The sequence below is a fragment of the Opisthorchis viverrini genome (assembly GCF_000715545.1).
Source record: "Opisthorchis viverrini unplaced genomic scaffold opera_v5_81, whole genome shotgun sequence".
Lineage (NCBI taxonomy): Eukaryota > Metazoa > Platyhelminthes > Trematoda > Opisthorchiida > Opisthorchiidae > Opisthorchis > Opisthorchis viverrini.
The window spans coordinates 1,546,164-1,571,942 of NW_008751736.1; the positions used below are offsets into that span (position 1 = coordinate 1,546,164).

Here is a 25,779-nt window from a genome sequence, read left to right on the forward strand (position 1 = left end):
CCAAAAAGGAAAGCCGGCAAACATCCAGACCAGTCAATTACTTAACCAAGTCAGCAAAAGCCGATGAGTGTTCAAGCATGCCACAGAAGCACGACCGAATGTGATCAGCGTTCAGGCATGTCATAGAGGCGCGATTGATGTTGATGGGTGTTCACTAACGCCTATCAGACATCCTGGATCACTGTCAGAAAATCCTCTTTAAATACCGTGGGCCCGTTGTAACTTTTGCTCTCGCACTAGCACGCGCCCACGCTATCGCACTCGCTTGTTCGGAATATAGCTGTTGTGTTCCCTTCTGTGTATCTTTTTCCAGGCACGCAGCACTGGAGCGGGTCAGCAGCAGATTCCACAGATTGGCGAATCAATAGATATAACACTTCCGAAGAAAGGTGACGGAACGCTTGACTTGTAAGGAAACCACTTGTCTCCAGGACGCGGTAGTAGCTGCCACAAAGAGCCCAATGTGCCGATGTATCCTAAACTACTCACAACCTGGTTAAACTGATTGGACCACTCAAACTCACAATACTACATTACTGAAGACAGTATCCCGTCTGAGTTCCTCCCTCTTTGACTTTTCTATTTGGATTGTGCCCATTTTGACCGTCGTGGAATATCCATCCATCATCCACTGGTTTCAGTTAATCATGTCGTATATATGCTGGAGTGGATATCGCCGGCGCGACAGTGATAAGTCTGTGTCACACGTCTTTTGACCGTCGTGGAATGTTTATCCATCATCCACTGGTTTCAGTTAATCATGTCGTATATATGCTGGAGTGGATATCGCCGGCGCGACAGTGATAAGTCTGTAGCTGTCACACGTCGCTGAAGTAAAATGTGGAAAGGAAGGAGACTTTGAAAAATGACTATGAAGAAGGTCCCTTTGAACAGCCTTGAGCAACATGTCAAACGCCAACAGCATAATCAACCCATCATCCTCTGCGCAAAATGATAGACGTCAGTTTGGCAATGCGGCCTATCACGGAACACATTACGTACATGTTCTTTTGAGTTTCCGTCCGGTGAGGGGCGGGAGCCCCACAGTACTTTGGTTGACTCTAAGTACTCTCTTTACGCGTGGCCTATTTTCTGTGAGACTGCCACCTCCACGAGAATTGGAAGGGAAAACAACGCGTTCTTTGGAAGACAGTTAAAACAACTAAGCACCTTAGCAAGCCTCATTTGCGGCTGTTGTGACTTTGGATATGTAACAAATACTGGCTTTCTTTGGGGATGAGTTGCAACATCACAAGAGCTCCGGCAGTGAGAATACAAACCAAAGTGTTCTCTACCATTACATGGCCAAATACTACTCAGGAATTAGTTCATATAGGTGAGAATAGCTTGAGTCGGAAATACCGTCAATGAGACGCCGAAACCACCATATCCTAAAACGAAAGTGAAACCATGTTTAGAGTAAACCCGCAGAGAATTATGGGTTTTTGCCACCGATCGATATCGATTGCGACATTAATAGCACTAAGCTGAACTAAGCTAAGAATGGAGTTTCCGATTATACTGCACCAGGAACGGAACCGAAATAATCAATAACCCGCAGAGTACATTATCACTGGAAGCGTCGAAGTCAAGTCTTCTTGAACTGTGTCAGCCGTCTGGCGGTGAAAGCAGGGACTTTGGAATCTAATCGAATTCCCCCAGAAAGTGCCGATTAGTTTTCACAGATTATCACTGATATTGTGAAGTTTTGTACGGCTGCTGGGTAGCGAAATCCATTCGGTGGAAACCCTGCAATGTTTCCTCACAGATATCTACGTCGGAAGACCTGGTACCTGGTTGTGTGCTGTACCACACACGCGTCTTCTGTTGTTATCCATCAAAGTAGCCGAACCACGAAAGGTCTTTGTCTGCTTGATCGATACTGGTCTACCTGTGGACCCTGAAAATCCCTCATGTTTGTCACAACTCTGTTCGCTTCGGCTGAGCCGATGGCACTGCTCAGCTATCCTCGTGTTTTCTAACTGCTCAAACACCTTACTTGCCATTTAAGCGTAGTGAAGCCAGGGTAGCTGTGGACTACATTGAGCTCACCAAATTGTGTGTGAACGGTGGGTGGGTCAGTCGACGGACGGCAGCTCACGCTTTGACATGTTGGCTTTGGTGAAAAATGTCGATAAGACGAGCCTTCTTTCACTCGGGCCTCAGTCTGTTCAGTCTGCTCGGGATACGTCAACAGCAATATATGCGTGGATTAGGCGATAAAAGTTGACTCCTTCCCATGTTTATCCGTGTGTATCCACAGTATGCCTCGGTAGTGGTATTCTACTGAGTCAACCCTCAGCGACGAGATACTGCATAAAGTGGTCATAAAACGTACTCTGATCTTACCAAGAATTCAATATATTGCGGCAGCATATTGAAACTAACTTTGTTTATTCGGGTAGAGAGCTCTTTGGACTTCAATACCTCCGGGGCAATATTCTACCCTATAGATAGCAGAATGATAAGAGACTAAGGTTCCGGTGTTGATTTTGAGTTTCAGCAGGTGTTTTCCCGGGCCTGTCCTTAGAGTAAAAAACAAAAACTAACTTGTTGATATTATGGAGAGATATGAAATGCGTCGTCAGGATTTTATCCTCTAGACCAAGTCGGTTTCTGCTTCAAAGACGAGAAGCTATTTCATCCGTGTTGGTAAGCATCGTGCAGCTCATGAATCCCTGGGGAGGGGGTAGGCTCGAATCCTCGTCGTTTGGCAACGAAAGCATGATCATCAATTGTATTAACTAGACAGGATATAGGGCCACCGGTCTTTCAGTCGCGCAGCTCGCCTCACGTGAAATGCACACCACACATGGACCTTTCATCCATCAAGTAGACAGCCAACAAGTCAGCCAAAACATGGTCATAAAGCGCCAATTGAACGGCTGAATGGGGAATGGAACTGGACGCGAGTTAATAACATTGCTGTTCAGCCTTTCATGGCCAGACCGGGAGGTCAGGGGCTCAAATTCCTCTAGATATTCACCCGGTGCGGGCTGCCAATGGTTCCCAACATGGATGAAATAGCGGAACTGTGTTTCCCGGCTTTCCAGCGTAGATTATCTTTACTTAAAAGATGCGATTTCGGTTGACAAAGTTGATTGTATTGTACACAACACACACCGGATATTTAAACACTGTTCTATCTTCCTGGACGCTTACATTCGGAATCTGCAATACAGCTCGAGAAAGATGCTTTTTGGGCGTCAGAGTTTCGGTTCTATTGGCATCCTGGCACCAGTGTACGTCTGGCTACCTCCCTATCTGCCTTCCTATCTATCTACCTTATCTATCTATCTATCTATCTATCTATCTATCTATCTATCTATCTATCTATCTATCTATCTATCTATCTATCTATCTATCTATCTATCTATCTATCTATCTATCTATCTATCTATCTATCTATCTATCTATCTATCTATCTATCTATCTATCTATCTATCTATCTATCTATCTATCTATCTATCTATCTATCTATCTATCTATCTATCTATCTATCTATCTATCTATCTATCTATCTATCTATCTATCTATCTATCTATCTATCTATCTATCTATCTATCTATCTATCTATCTATCTATCTATCTATCTATCTATCTATCTATCTATCTATCTATCTATCTATCTATCTATCTATCTATCTATCTATCTATCTATCTATCTATCTATCTATCTATCTATCTATCTATCTATCTATCTATCTATCTATCTATCTATCTATCTATCTATCTATCTATCTATCTATCTATCTATCTATCTATCTATCTATCTATCTATCTATCTATCTATCTATCTATCTATCTATCTATCTATCTATCTATCTATCTATCTATCTATCTATCTATCTATCTATCTCTCAGTACCGTTGGGGACTATTTCTTGTTATGAGCATGTGACCTTCATAAATTATTCACAACACACGTCTCCACGTGACGTAGACCAGATATCAGTATCATCAGTATCCTGGCAAGAGGGGGTTTTTCGACTAGAGACGTGTCAGGAAAAGCAAGTTAATCGGGCCAAATGGGGAATTTCAGTAGGTGGTTGACCTCCCCAATCACTCCGTTCTTTTTTCATGGCTATGACCGAATGTCAAATTGGCATATTGAATCCTGATTGATGACACTTTATTTTGGTTGATCGGGTCATGCCATTGGTTGATACTGGAGATCATCGTTCAGCTACTCGGATCTGGTTGCTAGCGCTGGTGCATGATACGGCTGCACACAATGGTCAAACTCTTGATGAATGTTTTTTATTGCCGACTAAAATGTCACTATGTTATCCAGCTGTTCGACAATAATAAATCAGAATAATTTTCCATCACATATGTGGTTTGTTGCCTTTGATGGTGGGGAAAAAATTTTGCTGACAAACGATGCACGGAAACACAAAGCAGTTGCACACCAATGCGGTCTTCAAAGAGAGATTCGAATGATTCCTAGCTGAAACTCTAGTCTATAAATATAATGCCGTTCAGCCTTAGCATCCTTTCGGTGCCCAGCTGCCATGCCACACGAAGGAAGCACGAGGCCTGGGATACTGCCAGATTGCCCAAGCCTAGACAGGGAAGTCGAGAGGTAGAGATTGGGTTCGAGCCACGGAGCTTCGCGCTCTAACCACTTGGTCCATCTCGCCCCCTAGTCTACGATATGCTGCACGTAGGCCGCCTCAGTTTTCAGCTAGTACGATATTCGAGACACTGCAGCATACTTTCTGAAGGAAACTACTCAACTCTTCAACAGCCCTTGGTTTTTCCTTTACTGCGGCTCTTCAGGTAGATGCGGGAACACTGTATTAGCTCAAACATCGTACTAAATGAAACATTCAACAGGCTTTGTGCAACATATTCGGTGGAAGAAATCATAAACGAGAGGTTCTCCTGGGATTCGGTTGAGCCTCCTGTCAAAACCAAACAGGTGTTCAGCTGAAAGTAGTACGCTAAGTTCATTTAATTTGGTTGCCAATAAGATCGCGGAAACTCGGAGGTTGATGAACCCCAAGAAGGACAAAACCGGCCATGGACTCTCGTCGGGTTTTCAGCGACCACGTGGCTAGTTTCCTTCAAGTAAACGTTATGGTGAGTATAAAATCGGTAAACTCGTTTTGTGTGGCCATTTTTGGTTGATAAATATGATGCATGAGAGTGGGGGAAGTGATGCACTTTCTATACATTTTTGGATAGAATTCTAGCCTCAGACCTAGCTTTTCGAGGTCGTTGCCTTCGTACACCAATTTTCATTATTGCTACAAATTTAACTACTAGGATTTCAATAAGTAGGCATAAAATAAACTCTTATCTAACTAACGGGTTCACGCACTCCGCCGAATTGAGGAAAACGGCATATTATCAGTTCTACTGTAGAAAGGTGTCGTCAGTAACCGTAGACAGTAGCATGAAATCGTTTCGATGCCCGCACCTGTTATATTTGGGTCTACCACGGAGTGACTGGATCAATAGCTAATAGGCTACACAGTACTTGGTAAGCTTGATCGAAATTTCATGTCCCAAGTTATGCCCTAGTAAAAAGCCGAAAAGCAGAACACGTCTGATTTATCCTTGTTTAGAACAATACCCCTCATTCACAAGTGCAGATCTGACCAAGGGGTAACCAAGAAGAACTATCTGATATACTAAATCAACTGCAACAAACGCAAAAGTTTCTACGTTGGGCCAATTGAGAGGAAATTATGTACACGAATAAAGGAGCAGAACGCGACCGTAAGGAGGCATGACCGTCCACCTTCGATAATCATAAATGAAGACCAATAAAGTCACAAATTCAGTCTGGAAGATTCAAAATCTTGGCATATGGAGACAGGAGACACGGAAGAGAATTCCGGGAAGCATGGTACTCTACGACGGATTCCAGCTAGTTTCAATATACGCACCACTACGTGCAAAGGACAAGTGTCTCTATCCGAATAATATTGGATTAAAAAGCCAATAAACAAGAAGCGCCTTGGAATCGGATCAATAAAAGCCATAAACTGGAACCTAGAGGAGTCATGGACAGAAGTCATTCGAGCATCGACCCCTGTACGGGGGGGTGGAGGCCAAGCTGAAAGGTCACGTGGTCACCAGCCAATCAGGACATAGGGAATCGAACAACCCGACAGGACGAACAACTGTGATCTAAGATTAGCCTCGGCCAGCAGCGCGCACATTAACGCACACGCACACGTACAACCGCCGACCCATCGCTACGTCCCCTAACAACGCTCTGATGATGACAAATCGGCTGGTGATGAGACGCTTGCAACCAAATTGCCCAGCTCAGCGAACAAGCCAACGGCGAGAGCTTCGATATGGTAGGCTCAGTGAAATGAGCCAAACAGGATGGCAATGACTCTAGGGAAGAAGTATGAATCGGTGAATTTCGGCGCACACGTAACTGGGTATCGAAGGCGAACACGAATGTAATAGAGGGTAAATGCAGTGGTTGGTTTAGACTGGATAAGGAGGCAAAGGAAAAGCGAAGCATTTTATGGACAAACTCGACTTCTCTGGCACACAAGACTCATTCCAAGGACACTTCTTATGTTGGGCACAAGTTGTACCAGTTTATTTGGCCTTAAGTTCGTAAGATTAGATGGGAGATAGTGCGAAATATCTTACATCTCGAAAAACAGACATTGTTCTATCATTGGTTCGTGTGCAGTCTATCCAGGTCTCTACGTTATGTTAGAAGTTAGAAGGGATTTAGCAGATACTGATGTGTGAAACATGAAAGGGGGGAATGTCTGGGACCGGACTTGAACGGTAGACTCAGTGGCAATTGAGACCGGAACCTCTTTGGATACTCGAACGCCTGGTATGTTGTGGAAGTCACACAAGCTTAGTGATGACACTAAAGGATACCGTCTGTTTTGTATCATACAGAGGCGTGAAGAAGGATCGGACGTGAAGCTCAGATGCGTGGAAATTCGGCAGAGGAAAACCAATAAAAAAATGGAGATCAGTACCGCGAATACATTCCCTTTCGTTCATACTCGTCTTATCTGAAGAAATCTAGTTACTATGCGTCTATACCTTATGTTTAATGAAACCCAATAAATTCTCACCCATAGTCACACCATGTCCCCACTATGGATTGACCACGTCTTATCTACCCGCGGTTTCATGTTTCCAGACCTTTTCTCTTTAGGCACGTTCTGTCCACTCCATATGTCATTCGATGATAGAAAGTAACAATAAGGATCACGTGATCTTCAGCATCTCGTGAACTCAAGGTAGCATTGGTTTTCTGTCCACAGCTGGACTGTCATGGATTGACTTGGTTGGAAGATTTGTGCATGCTACTGATTCAGGCGCTTTGTTACACACCCAGACAACTTTTTATCCACAGGGTGGATAAAATGCGTTTCACAGGAGTATAAAGAACAGGACAAGCTTCTATCGTCTATGCGTTTAGGCGATGTAACTGTTCCGATTCTGTAATGCACTACTTACAAGGTTATTGAGAATTGTTCGAGTAGTGCATTGGGAATGTAATGCGATGTCTCGAATATGGTGCCAGCTGAAACATGAGGCAGCCTGGTGCAGCACATTCAGTTATCTGGAAGCATCACAAACGAGAGACTCAGCTGGGTTCCAGGTGAGACTCACCTGGAACCCAGCTGAGTCTCTCGTAAAACCAAAATTGTTTGCAAATGAGTGCATTTTGCTAATGTTCTGCTTCTGGTTGATAAGAGGAAGAAGCTGAAAATGAGATCACGTGACTAGTGAATATAGCAGGCGTAGTGAAGGTCGATGTTCTTAGTTTTGTGCTGTCTTCCGCATGACAACCCTAGGTTTCTGTAACTGTGGGCAGAGTGGATGTGTTCTTGGCGTTGCTGATAGACGTCTCGGTAAAATTCCCGGGGTGGTCCGACACGGACCTTAAAATGGTTCGACGGTCACTTAATGTCGTCGATGTCAAGCTAATGTACTGATGAGGGCTAGGTAGCCCTACGGCTTTCATGCTTTGAGATACCTAGACTTGACACGTAGTCATATCTTAAATTCTGCCGAGGCGCTCTAGGACCCATTCATTATCATCTTACAGAGATTTGTAGGGATACCTTTTAAAGATACGAGGAAGCCGTCACATGGTAAATCACTCTTTCGAGCTTCAGTTGCTCATGTAGGTGACCAGCCCTTCCCGGCACCAGAGGGAAAGGTAGAACATTGGCTTACCTAGACTGAAGAAATATATAAGCAGTTTAAAACAAAACTCGACTATTTTCCGAAACTGCACGTATTTCGGGGTGTTGTCTGTTTGCAATATCTATGGAAAACGTTGCAATGGAGAGATAACAAAGCTCCATCAGCGCTGTCAGATTATGGCTTTGCTTTTCGTCAAAAGTCTAGCTGAGCAAAAATTGAAATATTCGTCATCGAGATATATGTTCTATTGGCTGTTGTATCGATAACGCACGTGGTAAACCAAACAAAAGAAACCGACGGAGAGTGGAAAACGATAATATAGTTGTCAAGATTACAGTACCATTTGTATGTCCACAAAGCTAGCCTTCAAAGCTTTGGCTCTTTTAATTTGGGACGGGAGCGGAGGAACCCGCTGCTCCAGAATCCCTTAGGTATGGTTATCCCAACAGGTGTGCAGCCAGCCATTTGTGGCCGAACGGTTCTGGTGTTCAAGCTACTGACTGAGAGGTCACGGGTTCGAGTCTAGCTATTGGAGTTTCGTGAGATGATCGCCATAAGCTGTACAGCTGTGCAGTGCTCACCTACAAGACGGAATCTTAATTGTACACCCTAACATCGAAGACTGTATGTGACTCCCATGTTCAACTTAGTGGGGATGTACTCAAATATCCAGCCTTGACAGCCTTCTCATTACTCTAACAGCGAAACTTCACAAAAGTAATGGGCTGGTAGGTACACGTACGACTAGCTGTCTCATAAATTAAGGAAGAAAAATCTGTTCACTAGGCAGCCTATTTGATACCCACATCATTGTTATTCTGTCATAGAGGTTTTGTGGGAACGAAATTGACAAAATTAGTGTGCCAGCTATCCAGATTTGGTCTTCAGGTGAGCCTCCCATGGAAACAAAACTGATATACATAGGAGTGTCGAACATGTTTAGATACTGTTGTGGACCGCAGTCCATTAATGCCTGCGAATCCCGGTCTGGGTAGCTGCTTGAGCACCTGGTGCGCTTGTCCAAACCAGAAAAGTCAACGATGTGTGAGCCAGCTGCTCTGTTGATCACTGTTGCGTACAAGCGGGTCAAAAAATCGATACTTGGAATACAACTCATATGTCAAGGGCGAGTGAAGGACAACCAATGAAATCTGTCTCAACGAAAAACGGTTATTCCATTGGCAGTTATGTCGTCCCGTTACGTTCGGAGCCGGTAACTTCAGACACAAGCGATTCGTCGCATAGGAAAAATGCTATTAGGGTTCCCGATTTGAAAGACCTAGTAAGCCCTCAGTCAGTGTGTGTGTGTACGTTGCAATAGGCTTGAGCTCATCGAAGTCCGCGAAAAAGCGACTCATCTCTACCTTTAAGTGGTTGAATGCTAATGACCGTATAGCCAAGGAGCTCAGGCATTCGTTCTCAATCAAAGAATACCTCCTCGAACTTGAGGGCAGTTTAGGTGCCCCAGACTGATGATTTCCAGTAAGGAGGAGATAGGTTGTGTTGAAAGCGTTGAATAGTAAAGGTTTACTAGTTTCCGTCACTAAGTTTGGGACAGTAGGAATGTGTGAAACAAAGGGCGTGAATGACGGAGAGAGAGAGAGGGTTAGAGCGAATCGGTCGGGATATAGATTAGCTTGCACACAGGTGTTTCGAATGTTGGTATTTGATGTGTCACATAAAATCAAATGTTATTTTCAGATTTCTTCCTTCATCTTAGAAGCGAAGGAACAGCTGGATTTAAGGGTTCGTGTTTTTTTTACAACATGCCCCACAAAAACGTCAGATGAACTCATAAACCAATAGAGCGTAACTGATAATCTGATTTTCAGTAATTTCTAAACGTCCTTGAAAAATTGATTTTTTAATTAAGCGCTAAAGATTACTTGTTTGTGTTGTTTCTTCTTTAGATTGATCCTCGACTGACAGATTTTATGGGTCAAATAACCTGTGATGGAGAACGGGGAAGTTGTTTTTCTAGCGACAAACCTTGTGGTGCTTTCTAAATGAATACATTTCACTAAAGTCTTAGTGACAACATTGTTTTCCGAAAATAACTTTTGCGCATGTCAATAAGGCGTGTGCTGGTAACTATTCGCAGCTGGCTCCGTTTAACCTGTCAAGGCCCTCTAATTTGCTTATCAGTGTGCCTTGCCAGAGGTTTGCAGCTGTCACTCAACACGTCAGTTTTCATGTGTGGTGTGAGATAAATCAGCGATAATGGTGACATGTTGATAACGGAGAAGTGGAGTTAACGCTTACGATCGACGCCGGTATGTTGACCTGATAGCCTCCATAATTCCAATTTAATCAGCTCAATGTGATGAATTCGTGCCTCACCTTCATACTATTACGTCACCGGCCAAAAGCCGTGGCCTGATGGTCTAGGGGTATGATACTCGCTTCGGGTGTGAGTGGTCCCGGGTTCAAATCCCGGTCAGGCCCGCCTTTTCGTCACTGACCCCATTTCGAGGTGAGGTGGCCTTACACATTTCAGGTCCCGATAATCTCGGCACGCAAGACGAAGGAGATTCAGGCGAAGAATTGATCTGGCGAGGAAGCTTGAGTGAACTGGAGCTTGCAATTACTTTCAGCTATCTAGGCTGGCTGTGGTGCACTTATAGTTTGTGGCCGAGACAGTAAGCGTTCAACGTATTCAGTAGACGATGAGGGTCTCAGTAAGTGCGGAAAGCCATACACCCAATTTTCAGATCTGTGTGAATAATACGGAAAAGAGGACACCTTTTCACAAGACCAAAGTCTTGATTATCGGCACTAATGAGGGTGTATGCTGAACGATAGTCAACCATGAGAATGAACACCTGGCTGCCTCTCAGGATTGGTACGTTAAGAAGTTGCCACAACGAAACTTCTTGAAATGGGGAATGTGTCAATACTACAATGTAAGAAAAACTCTCATTTGCAAACAAATTTGATTTTGCGCGAGACTCGCTTGGAACCCAGCTGAATCTCTTGTTTGTGATGTTTCCAGGCAACTGAATGTGCCGCACCAGGCCGCCTCATGTTTCAGTTGCTCCGATATTCGAGATGTCGCGATACATGTATATCCGTGATGCACTACTCATAAAGTTGCTGAAAACTGCTCGTGGACTGTCGAAGAATTTTCAACAACCTTATGAGTAGTGCTTTATAAATATACACGTACCTGGATATCTCGAATATAGTAGCAGCCGAAACAAGTAATTCTGACGATGGGTTTCCACATGATAGATGTGGTTACTCATGAGTAGTAAGACGTAGTCGTATTTTTCTCTTTTATTTGCATCGAATGTTGCTTGATTTTTTAAAGCGCAATCTTGGGCTTGGGTCCGTTGAAACTTCAAACAGCTGTTCCGCGCGAAAGGAACATTTCTGGGCTTAGTTTTCATCTTAAAGTCGACATGACTGTTGAAAAAATAGTGCTTGCCCTGTTTGATTTTGGTGATCTCTTTACTTCGACCGGTTTCATGGAGAGATGCGTAATACGGTTGGCCAGTCGCTACACAACCCCCGACAGGTATTGGGAAATATTTTTCCAATTTACGTATGAGAGGTGGCACTTACGGGTCGTTTCGATCACTTCATGATCGCGAAGTATCACGAACCGGATTCACTTCCCAGAAGTGAGCCATTCCTAACACGTTTAGTATCACGTATCTATTGCACAGCTTCGCATTTAGGAGGTGTACCCCGTTGCCAACGTTCCACCGTTGCTGTTTTGTGCTGGGAATTTTTCATAGCCTGAGTAGATGGAAGGATGACGTATCCTTTCGCACTATGGACAGTACTGGAAAGTACTGGAGAGTATTCTTCCTGGTACAATCTCAGTTGAGAATCACCAAGTCACTTCATACTGCCACTGTACCATACTCCCCGCACTGAATCAAGTCACTGTCAGTATCCACGATATTCATGACCGTTTTAATGTTTCCTTTGTGTCAATTAGTACAACCTGAATGCCCAGAATGAAGTTTAGTGGCCATCAGTTAGCAGAGCGTTGTCGAAAATTCCATTCACTTTGTAATGTACTACTCATAAGTTTGCTGAAGACCCGTCGACAGCCCAAGACCGTTTCGCTCTTCTTGGGGCTCATCAGGTAGACGCAGTCCCCGAGTTTCCGTCAACCTTATGTTCTACTTGAAATCAGATTACACGAAATTAGCGAATATACACTCATTTGCAAATTAATTTGGTTTTTCGGGAGAATCACCTGAAACCCAGCTGAATCTCTCGTTTATGATGTTTTCAGACGGAAACCCGGGGACTGCGCCTACCTGATGAGCCCCAAGAGGGGCGAAACCGGTCGACGGATATTCAGCAACCTTATGAGTAGTACATTACAAAGATATACATGTATCGCGATATCTCGAATATCGTGGCGCCTGAAACATGAGGCGCTGCAGCAAATTCCGTTGCCTGAGAGCATCACAAACGAGAGATTCAGCTAGGTTCCAGGTGAGTCTCTCGGAAAATCAAATTAGTTTGTAAATGAGTGTATATTCGCTAATTCCATTTACTTGTTTACTGTACCATTCGGCAGATCAGCTGAGAGGTCTTTCAGATTAAAGTTCAAGCAAACAAAGCGCGGTGTGGTCAGAATAAATAGGTGGACCATAGGTGGCGCCCATCGATCAACTGCTACCAACTACGTGTTCTTTCATGTTGTTTCTTAATTCATGATCACACAGGTGTTGATCCACTCCACAGATGTCAGGGACATTGTTTTCGATTAGACTTTTAATCCAGTGACGGCCGACTATCTTCAGAAATACGCCTTAGTCAGAGCTTTCAGCAACCTCATGAGTAGTGTGTTACATGTGCAGTGCGATATCAAAGAATATCATACCAAATGAAACATGATGTGGCATCGTGCAGTACATTCAGTTGAGGAAGAGTGTCATGTACGAGAAATTCAGCTTGGATTAAGGCGAGTCTCTCCCTGGAAACCAAACCGGTATGCGAATGAGCGTGTTTGTCAATTTTTTTGCAATTTCGGTTCAAGAAGGAGATAGGGTCGACGGAAACTCGGGACCTGGGTCACCTGAATAACACCAATAGGGGCAAAAACGTTGGTGGACTATCAGAGAATTTTCGGCAACTTTATGAGGGGCTTTCTTCATAAACATTCTCTGGTTTTTCTGTTATACTGGCGGCGAAATTAATGCATGGTCCGCGTTACTTGCGTGAACAGCGGGTTGGTTGAAAAGATGGGAAACCTCTCTCCGAGTGATAAGTGTGGAACGGGAAAAAGTCGGTTCTTCTATGCGGTGATTTGCTGTACGATATGCGGCAGCTGAAGTTCTACGAAGGAGATTCATTTTGTCTACTTCGTCTCAAATGTTGCCTCATTCACATCCGACCTGATTGTAGTTGGTTCACGGGCGAGTAAGTAGCCAGGTTAAGACCCAATTAAGCGGGAACTTGTCCTTTATCTCAAAGGTCCAATGTTTGTGCACGCTTAAGTAGATTTTGATTTATAAAAACCAGGGACTGATTAGCACACGTCGTTTGTGCTTTCGAAACAGCAGCAAAACATGTTAAATTGAGGCGATCAAATTAGTACTAGGGGGAACGAATGTCTTTGTCACTGCCTCTCAAGCGGTTCATCGGAAAACAGTGAAGCACGGAATGAAGGCTTGATTCTAGTTCCTGTTGGAAAACATACAACCGATTCGGTAACTGATTTGTTCACCGAGCTTCGTAGTTGACTTGCAAACGCTTCATCATCATTCGAGGAGACACTGAGTACTGATAATGTTTCCTCCGAAAGTCGATTGCCAGGCGAGGCGAACAAATCAGCAGTCAGCTGATCAATCGCTAATGAATGCATCCGAGCTGCGAATGCCTGAGCACATTGCCAATAATCGGTTTGGATATACAGGAGGAAAACTTGACTAGACAACGCGACAATCAACATCTTGCCTTATTTCAGAGGTCCGGACAGCATTCGTATGTTTATTTGTGAGAACCACACACACACACGTCTTGTTGAATAACAGCTATAAACAAGCCACTTTTGTTGACCATGTTTGGCCAATGTAGTGCAAATTTGGCCAGCAGTTTCGTCCAGTTTTCATTTCCGTTCTACCCATTTTAACCTTGAAAGTCTTATCAAAGCCTATTCTGGGTAAACAAACTTCGTAAACAAGCCTCGTCAACAAACTTATACTGAAGGGGGGGGGGGGTACGCATAAACGTATGTACTTCGCTGGCCGAACAGGTGCGATTGAAGCGAATGGGTCTGGAATTGCCCGGTTTGTTTATGCCTACTCACTCAAAAGGAAACACATAAGGGGGAAGATCTACGAACCATTTGTACTGGGCAAAAGTGTACGGGGAAAATTATGGTAGTACAGTTGCGACAACCTGGACGCAACTCGTATGGTCATTTTGATAAGATAGGAAATCATTTAGTTGTGGCACCCTTTCGGTGCCCAGTTTCCATGCCACCAGAAGAAAGCACGAGGGCTGGGAAACTGCTAGGTTGCTCAAGCCTAGACAGGGGAAGTCGAGAGGCAGAGCTCAGGTTCGAACCACGGACCTTCCAGTCAGTAAATTCGCGCTCTAACCACTGACCCATCTCTTGATAACATAGGACAACATGATGACTGATCACAGGTATCCAAGCCATATCGAAGATACTGACCAACCCATTCAAGTTTGCCAACTGTTTGCAACCATCCATCGAACCCCTGAAAAAGGCTAGTCGGTTTCGGTCAGTTACTCTGGGGTTGATGCCATCCTTGGGAGACCTGTTGGCATCACAACTCTCTTGTTTCCTTCTAGAGGCATTATAGCCATCAGATCGGGGGGATTGTCCTCAGTTTCATTTTATGACTTTTCCACCAGGATTTGTGGAGTTTCAGTAGTGCAATTTTTTGCCTAAATTTTGACTTATTCATGTGCGCAAGAAGGTGGAAGTTTTATAAGCTTTAGCTTAAGAAATTTGGTCGATTTATCTCCCCTACTTTGAATTTCGCGTTGTACAGAGGATCGGGTGGAAGGTGTAAATCAATCAAGACCTCAGGTCAAGTCAAGCGAGAAGATGCTTTGTGCCTCCTTGTAAGGATTGAGCCTTCAGTACATTCGATAGATAGAAAAAGTAAGATTTGAAGAGGGAAAGGCGGGTAAACGAGAGTATCGTGCAAAGAATACTTCTCAGCAGATATAGACCGATAGAAGCATTTTCTTGGGTATTTCATGTGTAAATTCTTCAAGGACACAGCACTTGATATGGGACTGTCAACAACGAAAAGACTTTTCGAACAAAAAGTGTGAGTAACCGGAAGCTTCTGAGGTCTCACTTTGCCCCTCTGCCCCCCAAAATGCAACGATGCGTTGCTGTGCACCAAACTGCCTTTGTTTGGGAGAACGGCATGTTTCTTACACAAAAGATACGGATACCACCGAGAGTTATTTTACAATTTCTATAGAGAATCATTCATGGAAGCGCAAACCATCAGATTCAAATTAGGTCGTACTTCACTGGTTCAATCTCAACCGCCCACACTGGTGGTCAGTTCAGATCGATAAATTTGAAGCTTTAATCACAGCCAGGTTTGTTAGTCCCGTCGTTCTAGACTTGCTTATTGACCGAGTCAGAGAAACAGAATGTATGAGCAAAAATAAATCACAATATCCTGTTTTAATTACCATCCACAATATGGCATCCGGATTAGACTGAATGGGAACAAAAATAACCTGGCCGTGGTTATCTAAAATCTAACAATCATCTAATAATTCTCGTTATTGACAGGCATGTTCTTTGGGCAGATCACGTAGTAATCCGAAGGAGGCTTCTCCGCTGTTTGGTGCTAGTTCCGAACGAACGGAATTCGACTGTTCTTCGAAGCCATCGTTAGTTTTTCTCATCCACAAGTAACTGGTGTCGTTTTGCTGTTTGGGAGGGTATAAATAGCCTGATGTTCCGCTGTATTTAAACGCAATAAGTGATATCGGCACTTTTTTCCCATTCATTAGAAACTACTATTGTTGCGCATTGAGGTGATCAGTTGTCGCCTCTATCCTGTAGGCAGTGGTGGTTCGGGCATTGAAGGAGTGAAACAACGAAAATTGACCCCTAGGATTTGGGCCAGTGAAGACAGATTTTCAAGTATTCGTTGTATCATCCATTATGTTGACAATTGAAATTCCCCACGTTTATTCTATCCCCATTTGTAACCCCCACCCCACTTTTAAGTTTGGTGAGTGTATATGAACTGACGTCTGTTTATCCTTACCAGTTCATCCAATTGGCCTTGAGGTCACCCGGCCATTTGTAGCCGACCTTGTGCATGTGTGACTGTCGCACGTGGGAGCCTGTTTGCTACTTTCGTTCGTACTTTTGTAATTCAAGTGGACCATTTATTTTGGACGAGTATCTACTGTCGAGGTTTGTATAATTTGCGAATTTGTCTTACACTAATAGTAGTGTATAGAAACCCAGCTCCGGCTTTCTTTTGCCTTCCCGGAGGTTCTGGTATTACTCGAAGATACCGTTCGTCTGTTACACGGATAACAAAATTATGGATAATGTATTGAAGGACATTACTGCGATCCAATATGGATAATGCGAGTGTTAAGCTGCCAAATAAACAAGAGCCCAGAAGCGATCACAAAGTCTGTTACGATCTACCATATTACTGATATTATATGAGTAACTTGTTTGGAAAGATAAGGAATGCGACTAAAGATAATCTCATGACTGGAGGTTTTTGAACAGAAATACATCGCCCTCACTGCCATATCAGCAAAGACATGCCTTGAATTCTTCTCACATCCGTAAGTGGCGCCCTCAAAACTGTCACACGATAAACCACTGAAAACCCCTGAAGGACGAACGTGTAAAACTGAAGAGCCATGGGTCAAAATTAGCGCGTTTCTCTTCTCTTTGGGTAGAACGTAATTCTAACTTCAAACAGGACTGAAAGAGCAACAAGTTTTCTTGATTTTTTGACGAAACCTACATATTCAAGCTTCACTAAAAATCCCCCACACTTGGGAAAATTGTGCCTTATCGTCCGGTTGTGACAGTCTGTAATCTACGAGCAGGCTAAAAGTGTCCAATCAGATCTCACTAGAGGTATTCGCAGTTCTCATCGTGGTGCTCCGAAAGATTGGCACATATTAACACAAACTGACAACATTCAACTCACTCCGAGAAATGTGTGCTGATTGTGCAGTTTCTTTTGACATTTCAGCGCCGCGCTCCTCGTGCAGTAGGTTAGGAAAGCACAACCTGAATGAAACGAGAAAACGAGACATTAATGTAGGGAACACGGTTACCCATTGGATTAGGACAAAATAATAGCTCGGTGACAGACAAGCAGCTTGTACTCGAAGTAGGTCCATTAGATGTTTACTTAGAACTTGTCACCCGTTGCATTCAACGAAATATGCATTCACAATATACATAAGGATATGAGATAGACATCCGCCTTTACTACCGTTCACCAGTGCGTTGAGAAGGTAAGGAAGCAAAAATGTACACCATAAAGTTGGGCCGGCTGGATTGATTTAGAAGTTGATCTTTTTGGGGTACTTGGCGGTTAGTTAACAATAGTGGGAACAACCATGAGCCACTTGGTTTACAACCAATCAGAACACCCGATCGACCAATAGTTCGATATATTTTCCTACATTGCTGGCTTTGCGAATGACAACCCTGAGAGCTGATCATGTGTGGACTGGTTTAATAGGCATACGGTTTTGACACAAGAGGCTTGATGAATGGATTCAGGCACGAACCTCCTCAATGTTTCATAGCAATCTTTAGCAATCGTCAGTGGCGATTCGGTCTTGTAAGGGAAGTTAGTCAATGGTATAAAGTCCAGAAGCGCCGTACAGCTGTTTCATGCTTGTTGGAGATCATCAGCAGTTCAAGTCTCACGAAAATCCAGGAGGTTTCAAAGCCGCGACCTATATGGTTAGTAATTTGAACACTTGACCGTTTTACCAACAGCGACTAAACAACAGTGGGATTAGCTTGTACTTAGATGGGACATTGCTTCACTCATCCCCAAATCACGGGGTCCGCCTGACGTAGTCACACGTGATGACTGACTAATCGAGTGATGACCACGTGACGCCTTATTCTGTCTAACTGCGCGTAAATCACGCGGCTGATCAGCCGCCCGTGGTCGATTGGTTGTGTTCAAACTACTAACCGGAGGTCGTGAGTTCGAAACTCCCTGAAGTTTCGTCAGAAGAGAGTGATGATGGTGTTCAAACTACTAACCGGAGGTCGTGAGTTCGAAACTCCCTGAAGTTTCGTCAGAAGAGCAGTGATGATGACTCCTAGGGATGGAAGAGGTGTACAGTGCTTCTAGTCTTTTCAGCGCAGAATTCCTTCGCTTATCGGATGAAATCTCTACTGAAAGTTCCCCACACACAACCTCACACCTCCTTACATAACCGGCGGCTGATTTAAATTCTCCAAATGCATTGTAACCAACTGGTGAGCCCCAAGAAGAGAGAAGCGGTCGTGGACTCTAGAAGAGCTTTCAGCAACCTTGTGAGTAGTTTCCTCTATGAAAACTAACTATGTACTTATTGACTGATAGGATTTTCGTGGACCGGTACTCACTTGAAGGGAAACATCAAAGCGGATGCCTACGATGACCACCTGAATCAGCAGTCGCCAACCTGAATGTGTGACAAGAGAATTTCGCCCAGGAACCAACGTTACTAACCAGTTGTAGACCAGGGAAACATTCGGACAAGACCAGAGTTATCGTGAATACGATAACCGATATAAGTTATTTTAGGCTAATTTTTGCTTGATTTATGCTTCAGTTATACTCTGAAATGAAAGTCCTCAATAAAACATCTGCGTTTATCGGACAGTTTGGGCAGCTAGAGGGTATGCCACAAATGTATGTGAAAAGACGACTGAAAAACCTTCGATTTCAGTTTTAGTTGATCAAATTGGTTGGCAACTACTTTGATAAAAACGGTAGGATACAGGGAGATTTGATGGCAGATTTCCTTAAGGTCGTTTCAAGAAGACAAGTTTGTCCACACGTGGAGCACTACTCATAAGGTTGCTGGGAGCTTTTCGATAGCTTACGAACGGCTTTGCTCTTCTTGGGGCTCATCAGGTAATAGGGCCATCAGAGACGAGAGATTTAGCTGGGTTGTCAAAACCAAATTCGTGTGCAAATTAGGGTATCTGTCAAAAACAAATTTATCTTGCAATGGATTATGCAATGATGCTGTTAATGGTGGTATCGATGGTGCTGCGTGGCCATCGTTTTGTTCTAACGTTCATTTTACTTGAAAATACAAATGAGCAATTCGCTTGCCGTTTTGGACCAAAAATAAAACTCCGAGCTCAATTTCCAACCCCCAATGGGGGTCATTGGCTTATGCGGATAAACAGTCCGTTCAGTCACACTGTCTGATTAAGCCAGTAGCTGCCTTGAACGTCATTCTCACTGAGTATAACTCAGTGCGAATACAACTCATTACCTGTGAGGTTACTGGGACCTCTTCAACAGCCCACTACCGGTTTCATCCTTATTGGGGCCCACTGACCTTATTTAAATAAACAAATTGTACTCAACTGGCGAAAAACACCGATTTACAAATCATTACACTTTCAACGGGAGACTCAAGTAAAGGATGTCCTAGATGAGAGATACAGTCCAACACCCCGCTGATGTGCAAATTAGCGCAAATTTCCCAGTGCTACAAGTCAGTGCTCGGTTTTGAATATATATCACAAATTTGTTCGGCAGCCCACGGATGACTTCATTCCTCTTGGGGTCCACCAAGTAGGTACAATCCTATGGAGGTCACGGGACTGAAATTCTCTAAAGTTTTGTCAGAAATACACTGTTGGTGGCCCTAAATAAGAACGAAGCAACTGTACAGTGTTTATTGGCCTTTCAGCATAGATTGGCTTCACCTGAAGCCTCCAATGAAATTCCCAAATCTCCTCATACTACCAACAATCAATATGTAGCTCAGAGTAAGGGTAAAATTCATCCGATAAGTTGAACTTTTTTTAAGAAACACTCGAGAGGCCAGGTAACACGTGTGACCTGTGGCTGAAAAATGCGTGGTACCATGTCCTGTCTGAATGCGCGGAAATCATACCGTAAGTCATCTAATCGATTTTCTACCATTTGGATAAGTCGCCTGTGGAGACCGACAGAAACTTACCTCTTCTGTAGGATGATCAGGGCGTCATAACCGCTGCAATGTTCTACGAAGGACCTTTTCGAGAGGAAGGCGCTCCTGCAGAGGGGTGTTCGAAGGGGGAAAACTCTAGCAGTCCGTCTATGAAGGGGTGTCTGCGCACCATCTGACAGGTGTTTTACCACGCTCCGGAGCTAGGCTCCAGTTTCAATTTTTCCGTCTAGGAGACTCATCTTTGGAAATGACTGGCTCACTTCTACTTGTCCTAACAAAGTATATCAGTGGTAGGTTTCCTCCCAAAATATGTTTCATTGACCGGTCACTTCTATCCAGAGGAGACAAATGCAGAAAACTTGGCGCGTTGTCATTAAATGCTAGAGACAGTTGGTCACGTCCAAATCAATTCTGATTTATTTCTTGCAGCACTATCTTATTTCACGCTTTTTCTCTTATACTCGGACCCGGGTACTCAACTGACAAAAACAGGTGGGTGGTATTCTGTTTTCCCTGGAGAACAAAATTTTCAAAATATGGCCACAAACAAGTCAACCATGGATTTGATGGGGCTATGAATTCTAAACAAGTTACAAACACACGGTGTTGGCCATATACTTCAGTGGCGTAGAGCCAGCCGGTTTGTTTGCGTTGCTCTGCAGAGACCACCACCAGAGAGGGGAAATTCTGGTTGATTCTACAACGCGAATTTTTTCAATAAACTCGCGCCCCCAAAGAAAAACGGCACTTTAGAACTCCATCAAGGTCATTTGCCTAGAAGTCATTTGGACAGCGTTGTCTGTCAAAAGAAATTGAAAGTGATCGCTTTTTTTCAGGTTTTATCAAGAAGTCCCTCCGAAGAAGAAAAGGTACAAACATGTTGTCCTTTCTTCAGGATCCAGTCTCTTCTAGAGAGGACTCGACGTTAAACAAGCGGTTCTGGGGATAAGCCACAGGTAGCCTTCTCTGGAGGGTCATATCTTTGGAGGAAATAACCGTACCGTCTGGACGAAAATAGTGTTGTGGAGCCTTAAATCGTTCGGGAAGAATCTCCTTTTCAGACATTAAGTCAATTACCTGACTGGTATCAGGATGAAAGAAGGCCTAAAACCCAGTGTGTTTTACGGTAGACAATCTTGTGGGGAAAAGTTTAGAGTGGTTTTCTTGCGGAGTTTGGGGGCGGTCTTTCAAAAGGTAGCAATTTGGAGTCAAATCCCGCGGGAGTGAATTTAAGGTCGTCTTAGTTGGGATTGCTGTTCTTTTTTGACAGAAAACTAGTTGGAGATCAACTTACTTTTTTATCATTCATTTGTGGTTTCCGATGGTCCGTTGAAAAGCTTCTTTTCATTACCTGGCTTCGTTGCCCGTGACAACAGCCACGTCACTTCTTTTTATCAAAACCTTCAACAGGAATCACAGCGCTTATGATTTTCATGATTTGTTTAACCATCTGCGTTCAAACAGCAGTGAAGATCCCCTAAACGTGCAAGAGGATTGTCAGCCCCTCCTTTGTCCTCAACAGCTGTCCCCCTTCAAACTTTCGTAGTCCAGGATATGCTCGATCTAATCACTTGCTGGTATTTCCTAACACACTATCGAACTGAGTCACTTAACTCAGTTTTTTATGATAATTCATTATTGTTATCATTAGTTTGAGAAGACTATCTAGTTATTTAAAAACACTCAGCTGACCGGAAACTCAACGGAATCTAGCTAAATCTCCCGCTTATGGGAGATTTGTCCGGACTCAGTTGAGCTTCTTGTCAAAACCAAATTAGTGTGTGAAGGATAGTATTTATCGAAATTTCGTTTCTAGTAGAACATAAGTCGTCGGAAACTCGGGAGTTCGCCTACCTGATGAGCCCCACCAAGTGCGAAACCGGTCATGGGCTGCGCTATGAGTAGTGTGTAACGTCAATCCGTATTTTCCTTTAGTGACGCATGGTCGGGCTGATTCGAATCGCTATCCAGCAAACTCGGCTGAAAAAATTCATCTTAAACGATCTCGAATAAGTTGTCCTTGATCTCTCCGGAAATATATTAACCGTGCTGTGAATTCCGGAAGCCTCCTGTGGATTTGCATTTAAACAGTCTTTTTAAACTACGAAGCATTTATTCGTCAAAAAGAACTATTTTTTAATGTTATTGATTGTTATTTTGACTAACAACCTCTACTGACATTCTCACACGATTTTGCCACAAAGCTGCTTAGGAAGGCATCTATCGGGCTTCGTTAATGCGAGATTTATTTGCCGCCAAGACGAACGAAGTAATTGTTTCGGTTTGAAAAAAAGTACAGTGCAAGGCTACCAAGACAAATGGTGTCAGATCAGAGTACATTACACAAAACGAGCGTCACATGACGACAAGTGAAATATGAGCGCAACGAAAACAAGTAACGCTCGCTAAGGTCACTTGCGATTAGATTTTTATAGTTCATGCAATAGCTTCCGTTCATCAATTAACAATTTAGTATTACACAAGACAAAGTGGTTTGTTTCCGAGTGAGATTTGGACTTCTCGCATTTTTTCCTTTTCATTGTTTTTCAGGCGGCATCTAAGTAGGGCACTCAGAAACCGTGTCTGGCAATATCGGGTTAAATATGACAAAGCTGCCGGCAAGCTGAGCTTCATACCATTTTTCTGATGTATTTTTTCGGTATAAACGATGCACCTAAAATGACACACAAAGTGACAGAAAACGATGCGTTAGGACCGGCTGAAGTCCAAAGACGAACTTGTTCAAGCAATGGAATTCCGAAGTCTCTGGTGTGACAAGTCTGCACGACAGACTGCGCGGTTTTGAGGTACCCGTTCTCCCCGGTTTAGAAACTGATTGCGCTTGGTCTTCAAAGGTTGGCACGTGGTTGTTTCCAGCTTATCTTGATTCCTGCTTGCAAACTGTTTTTAAACTCATGTATTCAGCCGTAGGGAACGGTACGGCATAACTAAGTTTACGTTATTCAGCCTGTAAAAATTGTTGAAGAGGAAATGCTGGATACATATGGCGGAATAAGCGATCGAACGACGATATTCAAGTGCCTGTGTTCTGATTTATTAGTTTGGTTGCCTGTGGCAACCTGGTTGATGTATCGGTAGGAAGCCGGGTTGAAGATTTATCACAAAGCCTCAGGCGAGTTGGCTTTCCATGTAATTCCCAGGTGGAGAAGACGTCAGTTCTGTAAACTTGTTGCCTTCGGACAAATTTACTTCTGTTCTGGTGAGTTGGCTCTAGCTTCTATCACAGAGAACCTACCAACACTGCGTGAGGGATTTGAACTCAATTCAGCTAACTTGTATCGAGATGGCGTGTCGTCATACCTTCACTGAGACAAGAGAAGCTGTCATTGGTTTTTTGATGTGCGGAATTCTATTCAGTTGAGAATGACGATACATCGCTTAACTTTGCACAAGTATTTGTGTCAGTTTCCATCCCGCTCATCTGAAATGCTCCTCGAAGCTTTCTGTCCCATCAATTCTGTCCACTGGTTAATCACCAACGTCGCCTGGTCTAGTTCGATCACCAAAAACTGGGAATGAGACATATGGGCCCGAAAACCCAGGAAGGTAATTCTATGAACGGTAACAGTAAGGGAGGAATCGGGATTATTTTACCTAAAATATGTAAAAAAATTTGTGACGAGAGACGTTGTTTCTTTAGAAAAAAAGTCAACCAATGTCCTTTGAACTGAGGTCATTAATTAACCCGTTGAAAAAGGGATATTTAGCCTGCGGTCGCAGTGATCAACACTGCCTCATGTTAGGTTCCCCATGCTTGCACGGATCCGTTCGCCAGAACGTTGTCAGATAAATCCTCCTCGCGTTCTGGTTGAGTAGCTACAACCATTTAGTCGCCTTAGGCAGGCGTAAACATCTTCGAATTGGTCGGTCACTTGCGATAGATGTTCCACCGAACCGCAGTGAACTTGGATAGGTATTCGTTTCCGTGGCAAGGTCGTCTTTAGAAGCACATAAATCATGTCAACCATCGGGTCCAGAAGCTTTCTTCAGTGAACCCACCAGAAAAATTATGCCAGGACAGGAGGACGACTTATCAAACGAGAGTGATGTGAGCATGAGCTACTGCAAATTCACTTAGGGTTGCAAGCGAGTGGATTCACGAGCCAGTAGTGGCCCATATCAAAACAACGTAAGAATTAGCGAAATGCACTCATTTGCAAACTAATTTGTTTTTTTTTGGAGAGACTCGCCTGGAACCCAGCGGGATCTCTCGGTTTTGATGTTTTCGGGCAACTGCACCAGGCGGCCTCATGTTTCAGTCGCTACGACATTCGAGATATCACGATATATGTATTTTTGTAATGCACTACTCATAAGGAGTTTTCAGCAACCTTATGCGTAGTGCAGTACGAAAACGTAAGAATTAGTTTTTACTTTATTATTTGATTGTAGCTTATTGTTTTTTTGAGTATCCGGCTGAGCTGATTCAGCTCAAAAATCCGACAGCAGGCAAGACACCGAGGTCATCAGCTAGCGATACTTCAGAAAATTTACGATAGTCTTTACTTACGGTAGTCCGTTTTCGCACCGTTCTAAGCTAAAACCAGTACAATAAATATCTTTGAGCAGTTTTTCCCCACACGCTAACACGACCGTTTTAATTTTTTTAAATATGGTTTTCAAGCTTTGTTCACTCTCCACTATCTTCAGAACATGAGGTCCTTCCTTGGGGTTGGGGCACGTGACCACGTGACACCATAAAATACGCATTAAATACGCATGCTCCGAAGTTTTTCCACCATTCTTTCCAAAATTAGCATAAAACGAGTTTTTGTGCGCCAGTGAGCGGAAGACTACCAACATGACTAAAGTGATAGGTCGTGATGGAATGAGTTCACAACATTAATGGCGTATGGAGTAGTGAGATAAATTATTGGCTTGTGTTTAGGAATTAAAAGTCTCCTTCTCTCCTCTCTTCGTCTCTTCTCTTTATAAAAAAACAGTGGATAGCATGTTGTCTTATGACGTAATTACAGAAAACCTGAGTAAGGCGCAAGTTTGACTGTCCTTTGTTAATTTTTCTGGAGCTGTAGGCTTGGAGTTGGGCTTGTTTTGAGTAATCATTTCAGACCTTCAAATAGCACATGTTTGTTTGATTGAAACGAGGTCCTGGCAAGAGTTCTCCACCACCATTCGTTTAAATTTCTTGTTTGATAACCACATTTCAATAGAAAATTCAATCCTTTTAACCATCCGGTGACCAGATTTCCCCATATATACACAACTACACACCTGGAGTTTTTCACATCCCTTAGTTCTTCTAGGCACTGATCCTGAGATTTAAGCCTGCCTGACGATGCTTGCTAACCACTTTTCAGGTCCTGAGGCTTTTCATACCAGCTGATTGCACAACATCATATTCTGAGGATCATGGCACTTGTAATTCAGCTGCCAGACCAACATCCAGCTTCTAAGGACCAGCACTACGAGGCATCTGAGATCTTTCAGCGTATCCTTGTTCGGAGGCTTG

At 43.5% G+C, this 25,779-nt stretch overlaps 1 protein-coding gene across 1 annotated transcript in view; it reads left to right on the forward strand.

Annotated features, from left to right (window-relative positions):
- Nucleotides 1-905: 905 nt before the first annotated feature.
- The window catches only part of T265_04715 (hypothetical protein), a gene marked incomplete at both ends in the record, with an annotated part of 59,371 nt that continues 34,497 nt past the window's right edge, over nt 906-25,779 (forward strand). Inside the window, 2 exons of the mRNA XM_009169519.1 lie at nt 906-1,025; nt 18,948-19,027. Coding sequence (XP_009167783.1) covers nt 906-1,025; nt 18,948-19,027 — 200 coding nt within the window. The remainder of the gene's footprint in view (nt 1,026-18,947; nt 19,028-25,779) is intronic.